The 24,797-nt window shown below is 33.2% G+C and overlaps 1 protein-coding gene across 1 annotated transcript in view; it reads right to left on the reverse strand.

Annotated features, from left to right (window-relative positions):
• Positions 1-24,797, reverse strand: part of CSMD3 (CUB and Sushi multiple domains 3) — a 1,064,314-nt gene that overhangs the window by 282,482 nt on the left and 757,035 nt on the right. Inside the window, exons 26-28 of the mRNA XM_004265377.3 lie at positions 24,300-24,426; positions 21,358-21,560; positions 38-229 (exon numbers count right to left, since the gene is read on the reverse strand). Of these exons, the coding sequence (XP_004265425.1) occupies positions 38-229; positions 21,358-21,560; positions 24,300-24,426 (522 nt within the window). The remainder of the gene's footprint in view (positions 1-37; positions 230-21,357; positions 21,561-24,299; positions 24,427-24,797) is intronic.

Consider the following 24,797-nt stretch of genomic DNA (forward strand, 5'->3'; position numbering starts at 1 on the left):
ACACCTGTATAAAATTTTAATTATTCTAAATTCATACCTATACAAACTGGTGGGCTGGGCTGCCAGAAGTATCGATTTTCTACCTGAATGCAGGTTATTCTTTCCTCTCCTTGAAGCTCATATCCTGGGTCACATTGAAAAACAACAGTGTCCCCAGGTTCTCGTCCATCCCCATTTCGAGTCCCATTCATGGGAACCCCTGGGTCACGACATGCAGTGGCAACAGAACCTATGAAAAGACAGAAACAAACCTTTAGTTTTGATGCTATCCAAAATCACCTTCAAAGTTCCAGATCTTATATTTGAGAAGCATCCACATATCTATGTGCTTTTAGAAAATTAACTTAAAAAATGCTTGGGGTTGGGCTTTCCTGGTGGCGCAGTGGTTGGGAATCCGCCTGCCAATGCAGGGGACGTGGGTTCGTGCCCCGGTCCGGGAAGATCCCACATGCCGCGGAGCGGCGGGGCCTGTGAGCCATGGCCGCTGAGCCTGTGCGTAATGCTTGGGCCATAATTCCCTGTGCTATACAATATCTCCTTGTTGCTTTTTTAATGGAGTATATAATCTGTAAAAACTATCTATGAATCACTATGCTGTACACCAGGAATTAATATAATATTGTAAATCAACTGTACTTCAATTAAAAAATGCTTGGGCTAATTTTTAAATACCTGCACAATAAATACTTTTTAATTGTTTTTGGTAAATAATTTATGTGTTAACTTGCTTCAAGCAGGGACATGGCATTTTAGTAGCTAAATAATAAATTTACTCAAAATCTGTTTTTTGATACTACGTGAAAAGACACTGTGAAGAGGATGAAAAGACAGCTGCAGACTGGAAGAACATATTTGCATGGGCTATATTCCACAAAGGACTTGTATCTGGAATATATAAAGAATTCTTAAAACTCAACTGTGAAAAAAAAAGAAAGAAAAAAATCCAACTAGAAAATGGGCAAAAAACATTTCAATAAAGAGGATACCAGATGGCACATCAAAAAGTGTTCAATATTATTAGCCATTAAGGAAATGAAATTTAAAACCACAATGAGATATTACTACATATCTATCAGATCAGCTAAAATAAAAAATATAGTAACACCAAATGCTGGCAAGATTCTGTAAAAAACTGAATTGCTTACCCATTGCTGGTAGAAATGTAAAATGGTACAGCCACTCTGGAAAGAAGATGGCACTTTCTTGCAAAAATAAATGTGCTTACCATAACCCAGTGATTGTACTCTTGCCCATTTATTACAGAGAAATAAAAACCTGAACGTGGATGTTCACAGGAGTTTTATTTGTAATAACTAAAAACTAGGAACAAACCACCTTCAACAGGTGAATCATTAAACTGAATTCATACAATGGTATACTGGTCAGTAATAAAAAGGGAATGATGATATTCAAGACAGCTTGAATGGATCTGAAGGCAATTATGATGAGTAAAAAAAATGCAATAGCAAAATGTTTTATACTGTTTGCCTCTATTTATGTAACACTCTTGAATTGACAAAATTATGAAGTTGGAAAGCAGATTACTGGTTACCAAGAATTGTAGGGGAAGGGGATGGAAGGAGATGACCAGGACTATAAAACAGTAAGTAGAAGGATCTTTGTGATGGAACTGTACTGTGGTTTACCTCTGGTGGTGGTGATCAAATCTACATAAAACTATATACAAAATAAACATACACACAAAAATGAGCATATATAGAACAAATGAAATCTGAATAAGGTTCATGGATTTTTATCAATGTCAATTTTCTGCTTGTGATATTGTGCTATAGTTATCCAAGAAATCATCATTGGAGGAAATTGGGTAAAGGGTATACAGGATCTCTATTATTTCTTACAATTGCATATAAATCTAAAATTATTTAAAAATTTCAAAAAGTTTAAAAAATCATTAGAGAAGAGTATGGGACCACAGGAAAGCAACTGTTCTTCTATATACAGTATAGGGCACATATAATAGTATAATTAACTACAATTATTCAGGTTAATGGAACAAGATATTACTTTGAATTACCACAAAGCAGATTTACCCTAAAGCATATGATAATTAAGTATCAAGACAAAAAAGCTATTAAATTTTTCATTTAAGCTACTTATTAAACTATATTCATAAACGTAGGATTCAGCCCTTGTACAAATTATTTTTTAAGCTGCATATTAAAGTAACTACACAAATGGCTGGATTACAGACACATAACTGGTATTCACTCATTCATTCATTTACTAACTTTATATATTCCAGACACTGAGTCTGAGACTGCATAAAAGCAGCAACAACAAAAAAGTGATGTTATATATAATCACATATATATATACACACAAAACTGAACAGACTGCAAATTGTTTTATATATCTTTTCAGAAAGGGTAAAATAAGGATATTTTTACTTTAAGTTTTTTAACATCTTTATTGGAGTATAATTGCTTTACAATGGTGTGTTAGTTTCTGCTTTATAACAAAGTGAACCAGCTATATGTATACATATCTCCCCATATCTCCTCCCTCTTGCATCTCCCTCCCACCCTCCCTATCCCACCCCTCTAGGTGGTCACAAAGCACCAAGCTGATCTCCCTGTGCTATGCAGCTGCTTCCCACTAGCTATTTTACATTTGGTAGTGTATATATGTCCATGCCACTCTCTCACTTCGTCCCAGCTTACCCTTCCCCCTCCCCATGTCCTCAAGTCCATTCTCTATGTCTGCATCTTTATTCCTGTCCTGCCCCTAGGTTCTTCAGAACCTTTTTTTTTTTTGGATTCCATATATATGTGTTAACATATGGTATTTATTTTTCTCTTTCTGACTCACTTCACTGTATGACAGACTCTAGATCCATCTACCTCACTACAAATAACCCAATTTCATTTCTTTTTATGGATGAGTAATATTCCATTGCATATATGTGCCACATCTTCTTTATCCATTCGATGGACACTTAGGTTGCTTCCATGTCCTGGCTATTGTAAATAGAGATGAAACGAACATTGTGGTACATGACTCTAAAAAGTTATTTTTAAAAGGGTTAATTTCTAAAGGGTTACTTTTTAAAAAGGGTTACAAGATGTAGACTGCAAATGTTATTTTACCGACCACTTGAATTAAATCTATGTATCATTATACACATCATCAGAAATCCTAACAGTTTTGCTTCATTTTACTGACAAACTAGTGCTTCTGAGCAATGGCCAAGGATGAAGACGTTACATGTATAATTCCTTTAATTCTCCTAGCAAGCCAATGGGTCAAGTGCCATTATTGTTTTTATTTTAGAGGTGAGAAAACTAAAGTTTAGGAAGATTAAGTAACCTGTTCAATATTACAAAATCTAAAGAACGCAGAACCAAGGTTTGAACCCCAGTCAGTATGATTTCAGAAGCCAAACCCTTAAATGTTACACTAGACTGTCCTCTTCTACCTGTTAAACTGTCCTAGAGATACATTTTCTTTCTCAGTTAAATATAATAAACCCCATTAAGAAATGATAAAAAATACAGAGATTATACCCATAAATAGAAGAGCTACAGTGCACATAAATGTGTCCATTTTAAAAATATTCAATCTTCTTTCATTTGAGTTATTTTTGAGAGAGTTATTTTTAGTTGTTAATAGAATAACAATCAGACTCATATTGGAGAATATTGAGGGAAGTGGGGTAGGGACTTGGTTCCAATTTCCAATTGGATTTGTTCTGTAATACCTATCAGTGTTCCTTATCAGAACATCCATCAGGCATTACAGGGTCTGGCAATTATAATCTTTCAATATTGATAGACTTTTTTTTTTTGGAAATGCTTCTGTGATAAACTCAGTCATTAAGCTTTTCTTGAATTGCTCTGGAATGGTTTCCACATAAAACTGATCTATGAATTGGTTTTACAATACAAAAGTGGAGCTGGATGTCCTACATACAAGATTTACACTTAGGATGTTTTAATCGGAAAGGAGTGATATAAAGGTAAAATGTGCTACAGCTTTCAAACTGAAAAGTACAATGATATACAGAGTATGAAAAATATTCTTTTGTTGTTGCTTTTGTTATTGTTGTAGAGGCTTCCTATGTGCTGGACTCTGCAAAAAGCTTGAAGCTTAATATGAACATTCTCAAAGTAAAAACGTACATAAAACAATGTTACAAAAACACTGAAATGAAAGCAGCTGGTATAACCAGTTCTTACCAGAGTTTGAGGGAAAAAAGATGTTTTGGCCTTATTGTCAGTGTCACTGTGCTTAAAGATTTAAAGTGGAACCTAGTAGCTAAAATATAAAGGCTTCAATATGATAGATAATATATAATATGTAAAAATATTCATTTGCCTTTGGACTGGTTGACTTGAAGGAAGAGAAGTGGCAAAATTGTACTCTGCCTTTTTCTCTCAACTAATAAATAAATTACAAGTAAGATTTTAAAACACAATAGAGAATGATGGGGTTTAGTGAAAGATCAAATAAATTTTTTCTTGCAATTACTTGAGTTCTGAAAGCAATTAGTTAAATACACACGGAAAGAATTACTTGCTGTGAATGCTATTGTCTTATTTTCTTTACTTATTCAAAGTTTAATCTCTATACTGGTTATACACTGTGTTTGTGGGTAGACAAAATTACATTAATTTTGGCATCGGTCGTTCTTCTTTTCTGTATTAAATAGAAACTATAGCCATTAAAGAAAATAACTAAACATTTAAAAAGTCATTCTGTATCTCCTTGGAAATTAGGACTGAAATAATCTCACAAAACTAGCATGATTTAAAAACAATTATATAATATTAGAACTCAATAAGTATTAGTCACATATGTAAAAATAGATTAAGAATTTTTATTTGACATTTGTTGTTTAATTTTGTGGAACATACAATTCTCAAGATATATAATTCTTATTTGCATTTTATTACTGTTGTTTTATATATATATATATATATATATATTTAAGTAGATGTTTGTTCCTCTCTATTCTCTTCTACTGTGGAATAATATACAGGGTGTTTCTATAGAATGAGGACTTTTTTGCAATTAAGTATTTTAATTTATCAACTATTTTAAAGATATAAAAATTTAAAAACTATATATTAGAAAATAATATACCTGCCACCAGTGTATTAAGATAGGTAAGTTCTATTTATTATCTCAGTTTTTTGTTTTTGTTTTTGTTTTTTGCGGTATGCAGGCCTGTCACTGTTGTGGCCTCTTCCGTTTTGGAGCACAGGCTCCGGATGCACAGGCTCAGCGGCCATGGCTCACGGCCCCAGCCACTCCACGGCATGTGGGATCTTCCCGGACTGGGGCACGAACCCGCGTCCCCTGCAGCGGCAGGCGGACTCTCAACCACTGCGCCACCAGGGAAGCCCTATTATCTCAGTTTTTTAAGTCCAAATTACTTCAAATTTAATTGATGAAATGAATATCTGTATTTGTTCTATTAGGTTTAAGTTTGTCATTTATTCCTGATTTTTCTTAACATAGATATGTAAAGTAAGCATAAATTCCAACAAAGATAAAGGGTCTTAACAAACTTGTTATCTCACCTGCAATATCATGAAAGGAACATTCTAGAAAGTGTATATAATAGGCTTATATGCTATCCTATCCAAATATATCTTGGATTTAGTTTTCAATACCTAATGAAATTGACTATGAAAGATGACTTCCCTTCCTTGTCCCCCCCCAAAAAAAGAAATGGCCATTTACATTTTGGTTAGTCTAGAATAGGAATTATCAGCTGGTTAGTCTGTTTCACAGCTGATTATTCAGTAAAAATGATAATAGTCACAGGGAAAAGGTATATAAATAGAAGAGTATGTGACTAGTTAATATTGTCATTATGTAATATTTATTGGACACTTACTGTCTTTCAAACACTTGTACTATGATCTATATCTCATTTGATTCACAAGAAGTCTGGGTACTATTAGTATCTATATTTTCCCAATGAGAAAATTGAGGCTAAAAAAAGATAAGAAGCCTGACCAACATCACATAGTTACTTAAAGTGGATGAAGTGTCCTGTGCAGACATGAGACCATTACCGAGGGACATTTCTTAAATAAAAGTGATAGAGTGTTTGCAAAAAAAAAGTGCTGAAAGTGTGAACTATAGTATAAAGCTCAAGTGAAATAATGACTTCAATTGAAATTTCTAAAATATGTTATTAATCTTTATTGTCATTTTAAAATCAGAAGAGCAGCTACCCACCTGCCTATCATTCTGATTGGAATAGTCCAAAAACCTAGATGTTTGTAACACTTAGCTTTAAATGTATTAATTTCTTACTTAAAAAAAATTTCACAGATATTAACAATACAGTCTTATTCACAGGATTCCATTGGTGTATATTTTGTCAAACTGAAATAAATCTGTGTATCTAAGAACGAGATGTAGTTGTTCAAGGTGAAGGGCAATCAGAATAGATACCAATAAAATAATGATGATTACTATTATTGTCTGTATTGAGAGCATACATTGTGCAAAACACTTAACTAGAAGCTAAGTTTATACTCTTAGGCTAAAACACAAATCGTTATGAAGTATTATTATCCCTATTTTAAATGGGTAAAATAAGTCTCCATGATATTAAATGTTTGCTCTTAGTAGAGTTGGAATTTGAATCAAGAAACAGCAGGGCTCTTAGCCATTAGGGTATACTGTCTCAGCACAAACCTATCCCATTACCAGATAAAACAATGAAAAGCCATGCCCTACTAATGGAACTCTGACCGTTGTTTATTAACAAAAGACTTGGGCAAAAAAGTTAGACTTACATTGAAACAGAAAGGCAAGAACAGTTTATAACCCTTCATTACACACAAACAATTTCTTGCTCCTGATATTTCACCATAAAGGGAAGCAGAAAAGAAAGACTCAAGGTTATTTTGCGGGTATTACTAGAAGTAATAAAAATAAAATTTAACCTGATATATGCCAAATTTAGCCATGCATGTGTCAAATGGTATTAAGTAATTACAGTAACAAGAACATTTCCCCTCCAATTGTTTTTCTCATTCTTGTTCTTCCTGTCCTCTCTTTTTTTCTGATTTCCTTCCTTACAGTTCTTTAAGAGAGTAGAAGCAATAAGATAGGCGCACCCTCACCAAATCTCTGGTGTCTGCATCCATATTCTCTACTTCCTCTCCCGTAGCAGCGAAGAAGGTGCCCTTGCTCTATGTAAGGCTAACCCTAGTTCTTGTCCTGCTGGTATTAAAACCTTTCTATTTCTCAAGGACTTCATTCCTGAAGATTTTTCATCTCTTCTGAATCACTAGGTTTTCCTTTTGTACTGGGTCATTCTCAAAAACATACAAATGTGGCTTACAACTTCCATCTTAAATAAACAACCAAAATCCTCATTACATTCCCATTCTCTTCTAGCTATTTTTCTCATTTCCCTCCTTTCTTTAGTAGGAAACCTATTAAACGTCTGTCCTGAGGGAGATATCTATACAACTGTCTCCAGTTTCATCTGCCATTCATCAGACATATTCACTAAACTGTCCTTGTTAAATCTAGGCTGCCAAATTCAATGATAACTTAGTGCCTTCTTTTTTCAGAAAAATCTTAGCAACATTTGTCACAGCACTTTTTTTCTTGGCTTCTCAGTCATCAGACTGCTAGTTCTCTTTTCTGGCTTATTTGCTGCTCTTTTTGGTATCTTTTGCTATCCCTGCCTTGTTAACCCAATGACCGAGAGCTGTAGTACCTCAGGGATTAGTTCTTAATGGTTCTGCTCCCATCTTTCTACAACTTCTCCTTGGATAACTTCACCTTATCCCATGGTTTTAAATGCTGTTTTTAGTTGAATGCTTCCCAAATTTATACATTCAGTCTTAATGTCTTTCCTGAGCTTCAGACCATTCTATTCAACTGCCTATTTAACTTCTTGTATATCTAATAGGCCCCTCAGCTTACCATGTCCAAAACACTTGCAAAATTATAAAATCTTTTAATTTTCAAATTTTTGTAAATAAAAATGTAAAAATTATTAAATTTCACCTGTGTATAAAATTTTTTCCTATGCTACTGATATCAATAAAATCAAATAAATATTGTTCCATTTGAAAGTAAAAATTTCTCATTGCAAATTTATTTCTAATTTAATATAATACCCAGATACAAATACTTTTGTTAGAAATAAATTCACCATAGAATGTAAAATCCTGACATAAGAAATAAACTGAACATTTGCAAACATACAAAATCTTGTAATTTTTACTTTATTTTTTATGCAAGTGATTTTAATCTGTATGGTAGCATTTACTTCTAACAAAATGAATTTTTATATCTGGTTATTATAATAGGTCAGAAATAAATTTGTAATGACAAACTTTTCCTTTAAAATTGAACTGTTTCTATTCCACCAAAAACCACTTGTATCCATAATAGTTTTTTCTTAAAAATTCTCATGACTCAGGGTGTGAAAAAAATAGATATGTAAAAGTAATACCATTTTATAACTACTTATCATATACAGTAAAAATAATTTTTCAAGATGTTATTAACATGCTAATTATATATAAGTGTATGTAAATTAAAAAAAGAGTTTATGCTCAAGTTAAGAAAGTTTACATTAGCTTTTCTTAGGAATTGTTTTTACAATGCTTTTAATCTTCACCAATAGTCTAAATCCACTGAAAGAGTTACTGCATTTATTGTTAAGCAACATGGGATCTTATCAAATCAAGCATTGCTATACCCTAGGAATAAATTGCCCTTATATGTAAGACATTGAAGAGAATCTTTCACAATAGTTAAAAACAGTTCATCAAGGATAAACAACAAAGTCCTACTGTGCAGCATAGGGGGCTACATTCAATATCCTGTGATAGACTATAATGGAAAAGAATATATAAAAAAAGAATGTCTATATGTGTGTAACGGAGTCACTTTGCTGTACAGCAGAGACTGGCACAACACTGTAAATCAACTATACTTCAATGAAAAAAAAAAAAAGTTCAAGTAATATGTGTGGGGGACTGCCCTGGTGGCGCAGTGGTTAAGAACCCGCCTGCCAGTGCAGGAGACACCGGTTTGAGCCCTGGTCCAGGAAGATCCCACATGCCACGGAGCAACTAAGCCCATGCGCCCCAACTACTGAGCCTGTGCTCTAGAGCCCAAAAGCCAGAACTACTCAGCCCATGTGCCACAACTACTGAAGCTCTTGAGCCTAGAGCACGTGCTCCGCAACAAGAGAAGCCTGCTCAGCAATAAGAAGCCCGTGCTTAATAAATTTTTTTATTAAAAACGTGTGTGAAATGAATGAATGGATGAATGAATGAACAAAATTACAACTAGTCATTTCAATGTATGCTTAAGGTTTGTTTATAATTCAGCATTTGTTTGACACTGGGAAACACTTATTCCAAGACTGCAGTAACAACATTTATATTACATTTTAATTTGCTTTAATTAATCTATCTGGATAACCTGAGGCTGTTTTCAGAATACTGATAGCACTAAATACTACAGAAAATGACTGAGTTCTCACCATTTTTACAACTCATCAGTACTGTAAATATACTTCTGACTTCTCATTTTATATTTGTTTCATCTAATTGAGCGTATAGTTTAATTGGAAATGCGCACCTCACCTAATACATATTTCACAGTCCTAACTAGCACATGTATAAGTTTCAACTATATTATGGATGATAATTCAGAGATAATGTCTGAATTACCATCTTGGTGACCTTGGGCAAATTAACAGTCCAGTTTGCTTATGGCATTGCTCTGTGCAACAAAGAATAAATACACTTAAATCACTCATAAGTTCTTGTGTGTCCTTTCCATTCAGAAAGTAGACACTTTGGTATAAACTTGTTTATCTCAAGAACTTTCAAAAGAGAAAAACCTTAGATTCTATACAGTTGGATAAAATCAAAAGCAGAAGACTTGTACTGTAATCTGTACTGTTGTAAGAAAGGGACATTGACCAGGTTGTATTAGTTCCCTGAATTTTAACTGCCTCATCAGTAAAATTGACATAGTAATAATTTTTTACCTGCCTGATTTAGTATTAGAAAATAATCTTAAAGTTCTATTCTAACAATTATATTGTATAATTCTATGAAAATATAAACTCTGAGATAAATCTTTAAAGACCACTAGATTTTACTATTCACTGTGTAGTTTGTCTAAGAAGTTGTTGTATATTATTTTTCAATATGTCAAGAAACTTCAGCAAGGTCACAGTCCAGATTTGGTATTCACAAGGCCTTACACTCTTCCAGTTTTATTGCCTTATATTTTTGTATTGACTAAGAAATGACACGATATTCTCCACTTCACTACCTATAAGGAAATCAAGCTGGGTAATGGGAATATTTAACCTGGAAGGAAATCCCATAGAATCAAATCAATCGGAAAATATGTGAAATGCAGATGGTAACCTAGAGGTGGATTTCACCCTGGAGAATTTTGCCCTTGACTGAGTCCCTGCTTTGTACAAGATCCATCAATTTTACAAAGAATGTTCAACATCATTATTAGGCCTACACTCTGCTAGCTACTCAGTAACGTGGCTATCTTTAGAATTTCATTATGTTTCTAAGGGTACATCTAATGATATGGCAAGTCAGGTTAAAGTAGATAGCAGCATGACAAGAGATTTTCCTCCTATCAACCCTGGATGGAAACAAAGCTGCCAATGCAAAAGAAACCACAAAGCTAGTGTTATAATATATTCCAAGTACTTTATATAGAAATACCTTTTTAAAATACATATTTACTCATTTATTTCACCAGGTAATTGTTGTGCACCCACTATAAGCCAAGTATGTTTTATATTGGGGATGAACTGTAATAAGAGCCAACACCTCCATACCATCATTGATTCTTGTTCTCTAATACATGGACAAAAGTGAAAATAAAATCACTGGTCTAATTTCTTTGAAATCAAAAGGCATGTTAGGTTGAAGACTGTCAAAGGTACCTAGACAGGAAACTGATTTTATATCCAAGGATTATAAAGGATTATATAGAAGTCTAATTCAGAATTGAATTCTAATATTTGGAGATCACCAGAATTAATGAGCAAAAAAAGAGTAAAAACATATAAATATTGTTTTACATTAGTCTTGACTGACAGTATATAATACCAGTGTGCCTTTAATTTTACATTATTAAAAAATTTCCTACTCAATCAGATTCATTTAACATTTACTAAGTACTAAATACCAGGTACAATGCCAAGTTCTGGTGAAACAAATATTAATAGGATAAACCTTGCGCTTCAAAGGAACACAGTCTAAGAGGGACAGCAGATGTGTATATGTCTTTAATATAATAAAATGTTTATTAAAATCAGGTGACATTTGTCATTGAAAGTGAAAAATTGTGGGCATGAAATAAAAAGCTAAAAGTAATTTAAATTATGTAATTAAAAATATGTACTGATTTACCAGATTGATAATATTACATTGATGAACTTTTCAAAATAAGTATCTACGCAAAAACTACTAAAAATAATTTCTAAAAAATTAAAATGCCATGTCTGTGCACACAAAAACATCTTTATATGAGTTAATTAAACATTAAAAATAAGATAAGCAAAATGATCATTTGTGGTACAAATGTACATTCTCTAATTGGTTTCCTAGGCATATTTAATGTCATTTTACTATTTTTTCTTAAGTATGTGGTTTTCAATATATTCTTATTTTTATTGGTATTGTTAAAGGTATTTTTAATACATTTTAAATCATTGGCATGTTAACAGAGGTCTCTACAGGCCATACTATTTTTAATTGAGAAAGGTTTTTCTTTATAGGTATTGAGGTATCTGGTAGGACTAATTCTTTAAAATAGAGGAAAGTTTCAATTTGATTTTATTTCATACAACAATGTGTAAATATTTCAGCTTAAGTATTTTCACAGTAAATTTTTACTTCTTTTCAGATACCTTTGACAAAAAATTTTATAATATAAAACTTACCAAGTTGTCTTAAATTATGATTTTTTTTGGAATAGTTCACTTGTAAGCTGTATAATTGTATGTTTTCTCAATTTTATTCCATTATAGTATAAAATATAAATTCAATCTGATTAAAAAATAAGAACTTCATCAAAAGATACTCTTTTTTCACAAGTCAAATCATGCTACAGGACAATAGTTTCAAGTTTTAATTTTATACAGTGTTTTAACTTTTTCATAAAAATAGCATTTAAACGTCTTCCTATTTCCAAACTTTGTTTTCAATAATTATAATCCACCAAAATTTTCAAAAGCTGAAGATCTTTAACATGCCAATAACTGAATATTTTGATTAAAGATTTTCATATGATTTTAATATAAATCAACCAAATTTAAAGGTTTTATTTTCAAAACCATAGTAGGGCATTTTGCTTGATTATGAAAAAGTGCTTCAGAGATGCAAACTTTTCTAGGTCTGAATGACAATGAGTAGCGAAAACAGAACCTGGTACTGACATACTAAAGTTTATTTATTTTTGAATCAGCATTACTTTTTCATACATACAAAAAATGTAATTCAATTATTTTGATGTATATAAAAATATTTGTAAATTTTAATGACAGTTTTATTGTGAGGCGTAGAATTTGCTTGGTTGCAGTTATGAATTACATGTACACCACAACCAATTCTAAGTATATATCTATTTCTTAATTTTATAAGAGCTTTGTTTTTGCCATGAAGTTGTGTGTCACCAAAATTTATATTTGTATTATTATCACAAAACAAAGTCTTATCCTTAACACTATAATTTTGATATGTGATCTTTGTCTCATTTAAAAAATATTTAAAAGATAATTGTTTGCTTCAAGTTTAAAAAATGTATTGTGGTGTTAATATAAATAGAGGTAAGATAAATGGAAACAATAGTCGAAAGGAAAGAAGGGGAAAATGTAAATACACTCTCATTCTTTCATTACATATGACGTGTGTAATAGAAGTTAATGGTAGGTTTTGATCCTAGATATATGCTATTAATATTAGAGCAAGTACACCCCCACCTCCAAAATGTTTAGCCAATAAGTTAATAGAGGGGAAGAAAATGATGGTGGAAATGCACAGGTGGGTCCAATAAAAGTAAATAGCAATACAGCAGCCAAACAAGACCATAACAATTACATTATGTGTGAAAGGTCTAATGATTTAGACTGCAATTCGGGGGAAGGGGAAGTTGGGACAAAGTGAGAGAGTAGCACTGACATATATACACTACCAAATGTAAAATAGATAGCTTGTGGGAAGCTGCTGTATAGCACAGGGAGATCAGCTCCATGCTTTGTGACAACCTAGAGGGGTGGAATAGGGAGGGTGGGAAGGAGATGCAAGAGGGAGGGGATATGGTGATATATGTATACATATAGCTGATTCACTTTGTTATGCAGCAGAAACTAACACAACATGGTAAAGCAATTATACTCCAATAAAGATGAAAAAAAATAAAGACTACAATTAAAAGGCAGAAATCTTCAGACTGTATAAAAAAACAAGACTCAAGCAAGTAGTATCTCAATCATGTGCTGTTTAAAGTAGAAACCTACTTTAAATATAAAGACAAGTTAAAAGGATGCTAAATGAAACACCATGCAAACACTAATTATAAGGTATTCATATCAGACAATGCAAACTTCAAGACAAGGAAAATTCCCAGAGAAAAAGAAAGCTACTTCATTGTAATGAAACAGTCAACTCATTAAGAAGGCATAGCATCTCAAATGTAAATACCTAGTAACAGATCTTCATGATACACAAACATGACAGGACATGATAAGATAGAAAGAATAAACAGGCAAATCCACAATTGCTGTTGGGCATTTCAATGCTACTCTTTCATTAGTGGATTAAAAAAAAAGTAGACAAAATATCAGTAATAATATAGAACACTTCAAACACAATGCTATCAACCAACTGTATCTAATTGGTATTTAATTCACAATAATGGCAAGTGTACATTCTTTTCAAATGCACATGGTTCTTTTAGAAAAATATATGCTGGACCATAAAATAAGTCTAAGTAAATTTGATTATTAAAATGTTAAAATTGTAACTAAATTTATAATATGAGATGTTTCATCTTTATCACAATGAACTTTCAAAGACTATACTCTGCTTCATAAAATGGAGGTAAAAAGAAAAACTTTTGCTGGAATTAAAATATTTGAGGTGATTAATGTTACTGATGTGACATATAAGATTGGACTCATTTAACTATTTGGGAAGTTCTTCTGCTAAGGAAGCCGGCATGTTAACACTTTTCATATATGCAGAAGAGAATTTAGAACATAAAGTGATGAAATTAGTAGAGTTTTCATTTGTTCTAAATGAAAAGTCATGCTTTTTTTTAAACAGATTTATGTCTTCTAGTTTTCACATGGTCAATGACACCACATGATCCCCATGTATGTTAACATACATTGTGTACAAGTTGCATTTTCATCATCAATTTTCTTTTGTTTTAATTGAGATGTTACTGTTTTTCTTTTTTTTACATCTTTATTGGAGTATAATTGCTTTACAATGGTGTGTTTGTTTCTGCTTTATAACAAAGTGAATCAGTTATACATATACATATGTCCCCATATCTCCTCCCTCTTGCATCTCCCTCCCTCCCACCTTCCCTATCCCACCCCTCTAGTTGTTCACAAAGCACTGAGTTGATCTCCCTGTGCTATGTGGCTGCTTCCCACTAGCTATCGGTTTTACATTTAGTAGTGTATATATGTCCATGCCACTCTCTCACTTTGTCCCAGGTTACCCTTCCCCGCCCCCGTGTCCTCAAGTCCATTCTCTAGTAGGTCTGAGTCTTAATTCACATCCCGCCCCTAGGTTCTTCATGACCTTTTCTTTTTTTTTGGATTACATATATATGTGTTAGCATACGGTATTTGTTTTTCGCTTTCTGACTTACTTCACTCTGTATGACAGACTCTGGTCATTGGGGTTTTTGATGATTAGCACAACAAAATTAAAAAAAAAAATTTTGATGATTAGCAGACATTATGAGCAACTTGTAAAAAATCCTTACTATGTAAGTAATAAAAGTCTAAGAACCATGTAGTTAATCCAAGCAGGTATTCCAACAACTTATCATATTAAAATTTGTAGGCAATTTGTTCATAAAATAAAAATATCAAGTATCCATATCTTAAAATATTAATATACTGTTAGGTCTAAATCTCATGTTTAATATCATATATACTACATTCTCAATCAAAATATCCCATTTCACATGAGGTTAACAAGTTATTAGGAAAAATTGGTCTATTAATACCAATGATATCAGGGTCCCAGGGATAAATCTAAAACCAGGGAGAAATTTTATTTAGGAAATAATTCAACTGAAAAGAACATAGCTATAGTAGATAGGTACTTTAAAATAATCATAATAATAATCAATTTAATACATCAAGTACTTTAAAATGACAAAGATGTTGTTAATGTATTATCATGGCTCCAAATCACCATTTAATTATGTTTCATATTTTAGAATATAAAATTGCCCCTCTGTAGCTTAAAAGAATGTTAATATAATATACAAGCCAAGGAAGTCTCATTTTTTTCTGTATTCTACTACTTTTTGATTGTATAGAAAAATAACCAATCAGTACATGATTTACCCTCTAAAAATATTTTTACAATTTACCTAAATATGTTTAATTGAAATGGGATCATGTGGAACTCCCCACTTTTTAAAAAATGTGTTTCTGGATGTACTAAAATGCTTTGATTCACAAATCATAATAAACAAAAATTCTTCTAGCTCCTTTCCTGCTATCTTTTTGGGTTTAGTTTCAAATTTTGCAGGAATAAGTTTGTCTGACATCCTTGTTGATCTCTGCTGGGTCTTCCTGATGGCCTCCTTCAGCTGAACTTTCTTTTAGAAATCTTGGTGGAATTAAGCTTTCTTAAGAAATGAATATTCAGTATGTACTTTCTATCCCACTGCTGCCATAAATGTCTATTGTAAAATAATGAAACAGTATGATAAAATAAATAATTCTTAATTTATCCTATAAAATAAATAACAAACACTCATGGCAAGAACATTTAGACTATAGCTCTACAGCACATCTGTGCAACCTCTACTTCTGTGGATATTTCAAGAATACATATTTCTCAGTGATTTGGCCAACTCATGGCCTGACAGCTTTATGTATCTTTCAAGCCACAGAATAGATTATGACATAACTTGCTGTCATACAAAATAGCTGGCAGGGCAACAGTATCAAATAGTTCTCCCAATACCATCTAAGATCAGAATGAGTTAGATGTTAATATCTGAGAATATTTTCATTTCATCTACAAGAGCTCTATATGCTACCCATGAAGGGGAAGTGTAAGTTACCTGGCATCCACATAGGACTGGAAAATAGAGATGGGTTATCAGTATTTGTCTTTCAAAATTAATCATGTATTATAATTACTCTGAGCACTGGGAATATATCTCACACATTACTAGATGAGATCAAAGACAATAGCTAATAAATACACCTTGGCTATTTTAACAGAACTATTAATAATGATACTTTGTTGAAAATGGAAAATACAGACCAAATGTCAAACAAGTCAGGATGCCAGGAAAATAGGCATAAACCAGGGCTGTCTTGGGCAAACGAGGATATACAGCCATTCTAATATAATACACACATAGTGCCAGGGCACTGCAGATATGGGAGTGACTAATTCTGCCTAGAAGTTCATTAGTACTTAAAGTATCATTTGACCTGGGCCTTGGAAAATGACTAAGAATTTATGGATTTTTGAATGTGGACTTAAGTGTTCCAGGAACATGGAAGAGAGTTTGCAAAAGAAGCAGAAATGTGAAAGGTCAATGTCTTTTCAGGACAGTGCAGTTAGATGACTAGATGTATGTAACTGAATAGTGAGAGATGAAGCTGGCAGATAATTTGGGTGCAAATTGTGGAGGCTTTAAATGTAATTCCACAGTTTTGAACTTATGACTGTGTAGCCATAAAATAATTTTAAACAGAGGAGTGATGTCTGATTTATATTTTCAAAACATCAGTCAGGTGGAAATGTAGAGAAAAGTCTGGCTGGAGAGAAAATGAAGTGAGTGGCTAGTCGACTGCTACAGCAGTGCAGGCAGTAATAATGAGGATGGGAACAAATGCAGGGGCACCATGCAGTCCTTTAAGGCCGGGAGACATCAACGTCTCATGACTAAGGAATCCATCTCCTTGAGAATTTTCAACAGTATAAGATATGGCCCTTGGTATTTTGTATTATCCAGCAGGGGCATATTCTTAAAAGAGATGTCAAAGAGTGAAGAGCACAGAAAATGCTCTGTCAAAATCAACTATTCTGTGGGCAAATGACAGCATGATACTTAAAGATGTCCTCGCTGAGGAACTAAAGTGGGATGAGACAAGCAGATTACAAATTAAAGTAGGAGATATATATAGAGCCTGACTGCTGAGAACCAAGGGCAGAACATAGGACAGCATGAGGTAGCCACGTCAGACTTAAGTAGCTGTGATTAAGCAAAAGAGTCTTGCAGAATATAACACCAAGAGGCAAAGCAAAAGACTACAAAGACTGACTAGCTCATGAAATAGAAGGCATGAGGCTGCTGATAGTGGCTTGACAGTGATTATGAAGCTGGTATGTGACCTACATTTCAGTTAAATTCACTTTGCACCAAGTTCACTGAAATCCATTTTGTTGGTTGCATTTTGTTGCTTAAGACTGTTTTGCTGCTATTTCCTGATTCATTCCTCTTTTAAGTTATTATTTGACACTTAGCTCTTTGCTCAAAAAAGGAACAGGCACTGTGGTGGTGATGGTGGGGGTGGAATGGGAACAGAATGAAAATCTGACAATTAAAATAATGATACAAACTGATTTGGCTACTATTGTTCTAGTTTATGCCTGTTGTCCAGCTTAATTTTTTTTTTTTTGCGGTACGCGGGCCTCTCACTGTTGTGGCCTCTCCCGTTGTGGAGCACAGGCTCCGGACGCGCAGGCTCAGCAGCCATGGCTCACGGGCCCAGCCGCTCCGCGGCATGTGGGATCTTCCCGGAACGGGTCATGAACCCGTGTCCCCTGCATCGGCAGGCGGACTCTCAACCACTGCACCACCAGGGAAGCCCCAGCTTAATTTTTAAGTGTCCCCTTTTACTCTCAAAAGTTATCTTAGATTTGAACAATAAATTACATGATCACCCTAAATAGAATGTTTGCTCTTTACGGACATTTAGAGAGGCAAAGTTCGTATAATTAAAACATCTTCAGAACAATGAAATCATAAACCATGTTTTCACATCTTTATTTGGAAAAAAATTATAGCTAGTGCCTAGAGCATGGGCTGGAATTTGTCTTATAAAGAGAGGTCAGAGGATGTTTTAAAAAGAGATGGTTTTATAAACATTTAAAAATGTTTTATACAGAGGTCAGAAAATATTTTATAAAGAGAGGTCTTGGTGCTGAGTCTGGAAGAATGAGCAAGACTTAGAAAAAAATTAAAGTAAAAGAAACTTTAGGGACAGAAAACAGTACAGGGTGTGTGTGTGTGTGTGTGTGTGTGCGCGTGTGTTTATGTAACTAAGAAGATTTGCCTAAGTGAAAGGAAAGATGCACTTGAGAAATAGCTGGAGATAAATATGCTTACTATCTGGTCCTTTAATAGACTCTCCTAGAATGAACGAATGAACAAATGAATAAATGGGTAACATGAGATAGATTTATCTTGGGAAAAGGAATTCAGGTAAAACACTCAAGTGGCAAATTTTCACCTGCAAGCCAAATTTGACTCATAGTCATGATTTATTGGACTACAGACCTTAATATTCTCTTTAAGATTAGTTGTTTTCTTTGACAATTAGATGACTTTACATAAAACTCTTTATTTCAAGTTCCACTTTAAAATTAGTCTGTCTTCCTATAGGGCAAAATGACTTTAGCCAGAGGGGGCAGGAATGTACACACTCCACCTTTCCTTTATTCCTTCTCACTGCTTCACTTGTATAAATCATCTGCTTTTTGGAAGTGTGACTTTAGATGTGGTTCTTGTAAGGATAATCAGAAAGACAAGCTGATTAAATTGTAGAACTTCATTGTAGCTAATAACATATAATGAAAATCTTTGTATTTCCTCTAGAATATTAATAAAGAATAAATAAGGATAGCAAAAGAGTAGTAATAACTGCTAAGTATTTACTATGCACCAGGCACAGTGTTAATCTCCTTTCAGACATAGGTGGATTTGAGTCACAGCTGCAGGCATCTGCTAGGGTGTGACCTTGAACAAATTAACTCACTTTCTGAACCTCAGTGTACTGTTTGGTAAATGGGGATGATACAACATATCTCATATGGCTTCTGTGAGGATTAAATAGATCATACAAACTACTTACGGTTCTTGGCACCAAGCAAGACCTCATTCATGAAAAAACTATTTTCACATTTGAAATCTGAACACTTATAAATTTGTATAGGCATAAGTTACAGAAGACCTCCAACCCAGAGACTAATTTTCATTGATTGATGCTATTCACAATATATTAACTCTCCAGGTAATTTTATTTCAATGAATAGGTTTTTAGTCTCAGATCAGTAGTACACATTTGTATGCATCTTAAAAGAATATTATGGAGGCAGATTTATTAAAACTCTGGTATGATACATATTGTTTCCATAACTTTAATATGCCCTACAAATGCAATAAATATAAAAATGTATTGCTAATTTCACAGACAAATGTGCATTAAAAATTCCAGAAATGCATATAAAGCAGTCTGTTTCTATTAATCAGATGTACTTGGCACTCACAAACAAGAGCCTGAAGCACCTTTTCACATGACTGCATTCAGATATTTAATCACAAATAACCATGTAAGTGTAAAACCTTACTAATTTAAGGTAAATGAAAGGAGAGCTGTTGGTTGCCAAACTACCATTATAAATAACTGAAATTGAACAGCAATCATAAGCAGTTTGCTGACAAGTTGTTCCTAACTTCAAATAAAAAAGAAATAAACAGTAGAAAATAGAAGATATAAATATGAACAATGTTTCATTTATAAGTGTTTCAGAATTACAAGCCATTTATGTTCAGTAATTACATAATCATTCTCTTATTTTTCATTCCTTTTTTCTTTGTCTCAAAAGATACACTAAGGGTACAAATTGAAAGATACTGACTCTGCTGATGTACACCTCTCTCACATGAGCCTTATTTATAACAAAACAATTCATTTACTTTAGTTGATTATGCCAAACAACTGTCTTCCATGAACAAAAGGTCTGTCAAGTTAATTATATATTTTTATTGACCAGTTGTTAATCTAAAGTGGTATATTTTCGGGCCAGTCATTAAAAAAGTCCTTCATGCTTTTTCTAAAGGGTTCCAATTTTACATTTATTCATATAACGATAATAGTTCACTGGGCACTATTTACTACTCAATACTAAGAACTGTGCACATGTGATCATGTGAAATCCTAATAATCTATTTATGAGATGAGCATTGTTATTCCTATGTGAATTAGAAAACTCAGACTCAGGTGATGAGGTGAGGTGTCCAAAGTCAGCAATTAGTAAGAAGACAGGATTTGAATTAAGGCACATTTGAAGAATACTGGTTTGCACTCTTCCCATAGATGATGTTGGAAATCTCAGCAAGTTTCAATTAATAGGACTTTTTAAGGCTATACAATTAGAAGATCCCTTAGATATTTTTCTCAAAGAGATAATGTGTGTTGGTAATAAGAGTGAAAAAATAGCAACTAAAATTTTTGAGTTTTCATTTATTTTCTCCAGCCATTAAACCAAAATCCGTTTTACAGAACAGCATATATTTAATCACTTAGCAGTGTCATAAAAAGAAAAAAAAGGAAAAAGGCCATGAACAATAGTAATTATAATGAATGATATTTCATTGTTGTAGAAAATCTTTAATTTAATAGTAGATCTAAAATATTTTGTCAAAGCTTCCTGTGAATATATAATTAAGATCTTTAACAGAAGAAAAATAAAATTAGTAAAAATGTAGGGTTGCTTCTCTTTTAATGGCAAATATTCATTTCCTTTCTTATCTCCAAAAATTGTACATTCTAAAATATAATTTTATGGTAAATTCAAATTACAAGCTGTATAATGTAATTATTTCATTTGCTGAATTATTTTAACACCATCTTTATGGAAAATTGGTTTGACAATTGGAGAGAAGGTCTCAATAATTAATTAATTAAAAGTTAATTGTATTTCTTTTTCTTATGTTTTACCTTAAGTCCAGATGAATAATAAGACTAGAAAGAGGAATATTTAAGATCATTAAAATTTTAAAATTAAAGTTTTGAGCAGTAAACAGAACTATTTAAATAGCACTCCTATTTTTTATTTAAGAAATAAAAAAATAACTCACTTGAAAATTGAATTGCAAATCCAGATTTGCTGATATAAAAGTCCGTGTCAAACTGGATGGTTACTATGTTGAGGGTGCTGTGGATTCCTTCAGGAATAAGAGAACCACTAATTTCCTTTAAAAGCATATCATTTTCTGGTGGACCATCCCAAACTCGGAGTATATCATGCGATGCTTCCGTATCAAAAGCAAGAAACTGTAGGCTGTGGGAGAACCATATATCTCTGATTATCTTAAGCATGGATTCAGTTTTAAATAAAGAATATAACAAATATTCATCTTGCTTCTACTAGATATTCCTTTTATTCTATCAGATAAAAATGAATTATGTAAACTGCATATATAAACTTAATGAATTTTTCTTGAGCAGTATAAATTTTTTTTAGAATATGATTAAATGTACTATTACATCACCTCTGCAAATTATAAAAACTTTGGGTATACAGACTATCCCTGACTTATGATGATTCAATTTAGGATTTTTTGGCTCTAAGATGGTACAAAAGAGATATGCATTCAGTAAAATCTGTACTTTGAATTTTGATCTTTTCCCAATTGTGATATGCTGTATGATACTCTCTCACGATGCTGGGCAGTGGCAGGGAGCTACAGCTCCGTCAGTCACAAGATCACAAAGACAAACCGCCAATACATTTACAACCGTAATATACCCATAAAACCATTCCATTTTTCACTTTCACTATAGTTTTCAATAAAGTTACGTGAGATACTCAACACTTTATTATAAAATAGACTTTGTGTTAGATGATTTACTGTAGACTAATGTAAGTGTTCTGAGCATGTTTAAGGTAGGCTAGGCTAAGCTATGATGTTCAGTAGGTTAGTTATATTATATGCATTTTCAACTTATGATATTTTCAACTTACGTTGAGTTTATCAGGATGTAACCCGAGGAAGATCTGTACATTCTTTTCAGTGTTCATGACTTTTAACTGTGGCAATGGCAGGTGACACTTAGAGGATCTCATATGTGCCAGGCACTGTGCAAAATGCATTACATCGATTTTCTTCCTTTAATTGTTACCATGACCCAATGAAGCAGGAACAATTTTTATCTCAATTTTACAAAAGTAGCAAATGGGGTTGAGATAGATTAAATAAGATTGCCCAAAGGGTGGCAGAGTCATGAATTGAACTAAAGTTATCTAATTCCATAGTATGTGTCATTTCCACTGTTTCAAGTTTTTTGTTTGTTTTATCAGACTCAAATGAGGTTTATTCCGCAAATGCAAAAATGGTTCACATTCAAAAACCAACGATTACATTTCACCACAGTGGCAGATATAAGGAGGAAAACAATCACATGAAGATCTCAATATACACAGAAAAAGTATTTAAAAAATTCAGTATTCATTCATAATCATCACACCCAGTAATCTAGGAGTAAAAGGGAACTTCCTTAATGTGAAAGTGTCTACCCCCAAAAAAATGCACAAAAAAGGAAAAAAAAAAGGTTTCATGTTAAATCTATTTTGCTTTGTGTCTAATCTAGACAAAATTAATGTCTGATTTTTTTTGCACCTAAAGCCAAAAATTATAAATCCAATTATATCAACATGCTCAACTCTCTCTCTCTCCATATATATATATATATATATATATACATATATATATATACACACACACACACACACACACACACACACATACCACATTCATGTGTGATATGTGATCTGGGTTGCAATTTAATATCAAATATTTTTCTTTAATTTTTAAAAATACCAGAATTCTGTTGAATTTAGTATTTTCACATTTACTATTTCTAATATTTAAAATAAAACAATACGTGATGTATCTTAAAGAAAAGTAGGCTGAGGTTCGATTCAATTTGTAGCTGCAAATTGCCTTGCAAAAGTAATGTACCAGTTCACACTGCATCCAACAATACATGGAGTACACCTTGCAGCATGTTATTTGAAGGACAATATTGGTTTCCCATAAAACTGCCTTCATCACCCATAAGCCTGTTCGAAAATCCATTTATATAAAGCAGCAATTCTTTTTTTTTTTTTGCGATACGCGGGCCTCCCACCGCTGTGGCCTCCCCGCCGCGGAGCACAGGCTCCGGAAGCGCAGGCCCAGCGGCGATGGCTCCCGGGCCCAGCCGCTCCGCGGCATGCGGGATCCTCCCAGACCGGGGCACGAACCCGCGTCCTCCGCATCGGCAGGCGGACTCCCAACCACTGCGCCACCAGGGAAGCCCCCAGCAGCAATTCTTAATGTCACTGTTTTGTGAGTGATAACACAATAGTTAGCTCATATGTCAAGGGGAATTTGTTCATTTACTAATTCATCCCTAGTCATAACAATAATAGTTAAACTAGAACTGAGAGCAGGTGCACCTTGGAAACCTAACTGGTGTTAATTTAGGAGGCTACGGTTCTGCCATCATTTAAGAGGAAATTATGTGAAGAACTGTGAGCCACATAACTAAACTCAGCAGGAACAGAACTCTAACATGGTTAAAGGGGAAGAGAGCAAATGCTTCAGAGATATGCCTAAATCTAGGGAAGACAGGGAATAGGTACTGGGTCCTCTTCCATTCTTATTTCTTCTAAATGTTCATGAGGCTGCACTCATGACAGTGATCTGCACAACTCTGTATACCTATCAAAATGATGGACTCAGAGTCTTAAGTCATGCATTGCCAACAAGTAGGAAAAATTCGCACCTTCTGTGTGCCCTCTTATAACTGAAAAGCTTCTCTCTAAGGGGCTGTATGAACTACTGTTGTGGACCACAAATCAATAAATCATGCTTATGAATACATTTTTTCATATTTTAAATGTATAAAAACCATGTTTTTCTTTGCCAAGGTTAAAAAACATTGAAAAATCTTGATATTAATTGATATTGTATATAGAGGCTGATCAGGGAAATTCAGATTCCCTGGTCATTTTGAAATAATAAAATCCATTTACCTGACAATGTTTCCTGGATCTACCTCAATCATCCACATGCAACGCAGATTATTGTCATACGGAAAGGGATAACCAGGAGATAAGATTCTTCCTGATGATTCTCCTTTAAAACGACCTCCGCATTCGGCTAGTAAAAAATTAATTCAATTTTAAGTCACAATTTAATGCCAATCTTTCTAAACAATCTACAAATTTCTCAAGAGTATATATTTTTTCACCTGAAGGAAAATAGAGATTGGTTTCTCCTCTTATTGAAAGTATATATTTGTATATGCTTTCTCAGTTTAAGGTATTAATTGAAGCAAGAACATACTGTACAATAAAAAAAGAATCTCAAGTCAGATCATATAAAAATAGTATAATAAACCTAATTAGGGAATTGAAAAAGTACACACTCAAAACTCTGAGTTTAGGCTTCCAAACATTTTAAGATGTGTTGTTAAATAATGATAATGTAAAAAGGGGAAACAGATGGCAAGTTGCTCACTGCTAGTTGAT

The sequence above is a fragment of the Orcinus orca genome, chromosome 17, assembly GCF_937001465.1.
Source record: "Orcinus orca chromosome 17, mOrcOrc1.1, whole genome shotgun sequence".
In the NCBI taxonomy this organism is placed as follows: Eukaryota; Metazoa; Chordata; class Mammalia; order Artiodactyla; family Delphinidae; genus Orcinus; species Orcinus orca.